This window comes from Lampetra fluviatilis, unplaced genomic scaffold, assembly GCF_964198595.1.
Source record: "Lampetra fluviatilis unplaced genomic scaffold, kcLamFluv1.1 SCAFFOLD_948, whole genome shotgun sequence".
Lineage (NCBI taxonomy): Eukaryota > Metazoa > Chordata > Hyperoartia > Petromyzontiformes > Petromyzontidae > Lampetra > Lampetra fluviatilis.
In genome coordinates, this window is record NW_027620628.1 from 32,501 (window position 1) to 37,959 (window position 5,459).

General features: G+C 65.6%; 1 protein-coding gene across 1 annotated transcript; it reads right to left on the reverse strand.

The window, feature by feature from the left end:
• Positions 1–2,412: 2,412 nt before the first annotated feature.
• LOC144954169 (retinal dehydrogenase 2-like) lies at positions 2,413–4,197 on the reverse strand (the record flags this gene model as incomplete). The annotated part of the gene is given in 6 exon segments (XM_078884733.1): positions 2,413–2,662; positions 2,664–2,738; positions 2,740–3,054; positions 3,056–3,076; positions 4,067–4,182; positions 4,185–4,197. Coding segments are annotated over 6 exon segments (591 nt in total), but the record flags the coding sequence as incomplete, so codon positions are not given.
• Between the last annotated feature and the right edge of the window lie 1,262 nt (positions 4,198–5,459).

The following is a 5,459-nucleotide window of genomic DNA, read 5'->3' on the forward strand; positions in this document are numbered from 1 at the left end:
TGCCAGGTAACCCCCCGTCTAGACGTGGAGGGGGGGTCGGTCAATCTCCTGGCGCGGGGAAACCGTGGGGCTCCTCCTGCTAGAGGCCCTTTGGATTAAAACTTAATGTGTCAGGCAACCGCCAGTCTAGCGGTGGAGAGGGGTCGGTCAATCTCCTGGCACGGGGAAACCTTGGGGCTCCTCCTGCTAGAGGCCCTTTGGATTAAAACTTAATGTGTCAGGCAACCGCCAGTCTAGCGGTGGAGAGGGGTCGGTCAATCTCCTGGCACGGGGAAACCGTGGGGCTCCTCCTGCTAGAGGCTCTTTGGATTAAAACTTAATGTGTCAGGTAACCGCCAGTCTAGCGGTGGAGAGGGGTCGGTCAATCTCCTGGCACGGGGGAACCGTGGGGCTCCTCCTGCTAGAGGCCCTTCGGATTAAAACCCGATGTGCCAGGTAACCCCCCGTCTAGCGGTGGAGGGGGGGTCGGTCAATCTCCTGGCACGGGGGAAACCGTGGGGCTCCTCCTGCTAGAGGCCCTTTGGATTAAAACCCGATGTGCCAGGCAACCCCCCGTCTAGCGGTGGAGGGGGGGTCGGTCAATCTCCTGGCACGGGGGAAACCGTGGGGCTCCTCCTGCTAGAGGCCCTTTGGATTAAAACCCGATGTGCCAGGTAACCCCCCGTCTAGCGGTGGAGGGGTGGTCGGTCAATCTCCTGGCACGGGGGAAACCGTGGGGCTCCTCCTGCTAGAGGCCCTTTGGATTAAAACCCGATGTGCATTGAACAATTATAATACTCCGATTGATGCTCCTGCTGTTGTGGAGTGGCTCATGCAGCCAGCTATGGCTGCAGGGTTTTGGCAGTACATGTTGTTAATGCCATTCATTGTGAACATTCCGTCACAGTTCCTATGATTGCTTTTTCATTGCTTTCAGTCTGTAACAGGCTACACGGGGGAGCTTTGTCTGTGTGTGTATTGTGAGCGAGGGTGGAGATTCGTTTAAGTGTGGGCGGATCTAGAGGTTGAACAGGCCCACCAACCCACCCACTATACACCCACCCACCCACTATGAACCCACCCACCCCCCACCCCACCCACTATGGACCCACCCACTATCGACCCACCCACCCCATCCACCCACTATGGATCCACCCACCCACTATGAACCCACTCACCCCACCCACCCACTATGGACCTACCCACCCACTATGAACCCACCCACCCACCCACCCCCTATGGACCCACCCACTATCGACCCACCCACCCCATCCACACCACTATGGACCCACCCACCCCACTATGAACCCACCCACCCCACCCACCCACTATGGACCCACCCCATCCACCCACTATGGATCCACCCACCCCACCCACCCACTATCGACCCACCCACCCCATCCACCCACTATCGACCCACCCACCCCACCCACTATGGACCCACCCACCCACTATGAACCCACCCACCCCACCCACCCACTATGGACCCACCCACTATCGACCCCACCCACCCCACCCCACCCACTATGGATCCACCCACCCACTATGAACCCACTCACCCCACCCACCCACTATGGACCTACCCACCCCACCCACCCAACATTGACCCACCCACCCCACCCACTCTGGACCCACCCACCCACTATGGACCCACCCACCCCACCCACCCACTATAGACCCACCCACCCACTATGGACCCACCCACCCACTATCGACCCACCCACCCCACCCACCCACTATGGACCCACCCCACCCACCCAACATTGACCCCACCCACCCCACCCACTATCAACCCGCCCACCCCCACCCATTATGAACCCACCCACCCACTATCGACCACCCACCCCACCTACCCACTATGAACCCACCCACCCACTATCGACCCACCCACCCACTATCGACCCACCCATTATGAACCCATCCACCCACTATCGACCACCCACCCCACCTACCCACTATGAACCCACCCACCCACTATCGACCCACCCACCCACTATCGACCCACCCACCCCACCCACCCACTACGGACCCATCCACCCACTATTGACCCATCCACCCCACCCACCCACTATCAACCCACACACCCACTATCGACCCACCCACCCCACCCACCCACTACGGACCCATCCACCCACTATTGACCCATCCACCCCACCCACCCACTATCAACCCACACACTCACACCACCCACTATGGACCCACCCACCCACCCCACCTACTATCAACCCACCCACCCACCCCACCCACCCACTACGGACCCACCCACCCACTATCAACCCACCCACCCCACCCACCCACTATTGACCCATCCACCCCACCCACCCACTATGAACCCACCCACCCCACCCACCCACTACGAACCCACCCACCCACTATCAACCCGCCCACCCCACCCAACCACCCCCTCCTCCACCGCTCCCCTCACTCCGCCCTTCGCCAGCGTCGGCACCACCGGCACCGCCTCACGGCGGCACCACCGGCACCGGCACCGGCACCACCACCGCCGCCTCACGGCAGCACCACCGGCACCAGGCACCACCACCACCGCCTCACGGCAGCACCACCGCCACCGGCACCGGCACCACCACCGCCGCCTCACGGCAGCACCACCGGCACCGGCACCACCACCGCCTCACGGCAGCCTCACGGTGACGGTCTTCGTCTCGGCGTAGGCCGCCAGGCCCCAGCTCCCCCAGCTCTCTGCCCACGCCGGAGGCTCGGAAGCCGCCGAACGGGGTCTGCGGCGTGTCGGCGTTATAAGCAGTTGACCCAGACGGTGCCGGCCCTCAGAGCCCCGGCGACCTTCAGCGCCGTGCCGAGGCCCGCTGTGAAGACCCCCGCGGCCAGGCCGTAGGGAGACGCGTCGGCCCGCGCCAGGGCCTCGTCCAGGCTGCCGAAGCGGAAGAGGCTCTGCACCGGGCCGAAGGCCTCGTCCCGGCAGGACCGGGCCCCGTCGGGGAGGCCCGTGAGGAGGGTGGGGCGGGCGTAGAGGGGCCCCGCCGGGTGGGGGTCCGGCCCACCGCAGGCCAGGACGGCTCCCTCCGTCAGGGCCGAGCGGACGAAGGTGGAGACGCGGGGAGAACTGGGCTTCGTTCACCTGCGTGGCGGCGGTGGTGGTGGTGGTGGTGGTGGGGGTGGTGGTGGTGGTGGTAGTGGTGGTGGTGGTAGTGGTGGTGGTGGTAGTGGTGGTGGTGGTGGTGGGGGTGGTGGTGGTAGTGGCGGCGGTGGTGGTGAGTGGTGGTGGTGGTGGTGGTGAGTGGTGGTGGTGGTAGTGGTGGTAGTGGTGGTGGTGGTGGTAGTGGTGGTGGCGGCGGTGGTGGTGGTGGTGGTGGTAGTGGTGGTAGTGGTGGTGGTAGTGGTGGTAGTGGTAGTGGTGGTGGTAGTGGTGGTGGTGAGTGGTGGTAGTGGTGGTGGTGGGTGGGGAAATGATTAGGTTGGGTTGGTGGGGTGGGGTTCACGGTGGCCGTGTGGGTGGGTGGGGTTCACATTGACCGTGTGGGTGGGTGTGTGGGTGGGTGTGTGGGTGGGTGGGGTTCACGGCGGCCGTGTGGGTGGGTGGGGTTCACGGTGACCGTGTGGGTGGGTGGGTGTGTGGGTGGGTGTGTGGGTGGCTGTGTGGGTGGCCGTGTGGGTGGGTGGGGGTTCACGGTGGCCGTGTGGGTGGGTGGGTGTGTGGGTGGGGTGTGTGGGTGGCTGTGTGAGTGGCCGTGTGGGGTGGGGTGGGGTTCACGATGTCCGTGTGGGTGGGTGGGGTTCACGGTGGCCGTGTGGGTGGGTGGGGTGTGTGGGTGGCTGTGTGGGTGGGTGGGTGGGTGAGTGGGTGAGTGGGTGAGTGAGTGGGTGGGTGAGGTGGGTGAGTGTGTGGGTGGGTGGGTGTGTGGGTGAGTGGGGGGCAGGTGGGTGGGTGGTGGGTGAGTGGATGAGTGGGTGGGTGGGTGAGTGGGTGGGTGGGTGAGTGGGTGGGTGGGTGAGTGGGTGGGTGGGTGTGTGGGTGGCTGTGTGGGTGGGTGGGGTTCACGATGTCCGTGTGGGTGGGTGGGGTTCACGATGCCCTCCCCCCTGCCCCCCCCCCCGCCCCTCCCCCTACCTGCGGTCCCTGCTGGGTGTCAGGGTGGAAGGGGTCCCCCAATCTGCGAGCGGTCGCCATGGCGACGGACCGCTCCACAAACTCCTCGTAGATGCTCTCGTGCACGTAGGTGCGGAGCCGGCACTGCACACCTGGGGGGTGGGGGGGAGAGAGGGGGTGGGGGTGGGGGGTGGGGGGGAGAGAGGGGGGTGAGGGGGTGGGGGGTGGGGGGGAGAGAGGGGGGTGAGGGGGTGGGGGGAAACACGGGGAGACACTCACCCACCCACTCACTCACCCACCCACCCACTCACTCACTCACCCACCCACCCACACCACACCCACCCACCCACTCACCCACCCACCCACTCACTCACCCACACCACACCCACCCACCCACCCACTCACTCACTCACCCACCCACCCACTCACTCACTCACCCACTCACCCACCCACCCACACCACACCCACCCACCCACTCACCCACTCACTCACCCACACCACACCCACCCACCCACCCACCCACTCACCCACCCCACCCACCCACCCTACCCACCCACCCACCCACCCACTCACACCACACCCACCCACCCACCCACTCACCCACCCACCCACCCACTCACACACACACACCCACCCACCCACTCACCCACCCACCCACCCACACCACACCCACCCACCCACCCACCCACTCACCCACCCACCCACCCACTCACCCATCCACTCACTCACCCACCACTCACTCACTCACCCACCCACTCACTCACCCACCCACTCACCCACCCACCCACTCACTCACCCACCCACCCACCCACCACCCACCCACCCACCCACTCACTCACTCACCCACCCACCCACCCACCTCACTCACACACCACCCACCCACACCACACCCACCCACCCACACACCCACCCACCCACCCACCCACCCACTCACCCACTCACCCACCCACCCACCCACTCACTCACTCACCCACCCACCCACCCACCCACTCACCCACACCACACCCACCCACTCACCCACCCACCCACCCACCCACCTCACTCACCCACTCACCCACCCACCCACCTCACCCACCCACCCACCCACTCACCCACCCACACCACCCACCCACCCACACCACCACCCACACCCACCCACCCACCCACCCACCCACCACCCACCCACCCACCCACTCACCACCACCCACCCACCCACCCACCCACCCACCCACCCACCCACCCCACCCACACCCACCCCCACCCACCCACACCACACACCCACCCACCCAACCACCACCACTCACCCACCCACCCACCCACACCCACCCACCCACCCACCCACTCACCCACCACCACTCACCCCCACCCACCCACACCACACCCACCCACCACCCACTCACCCACTCACCCACCCCACCCACAACCACACCCACCC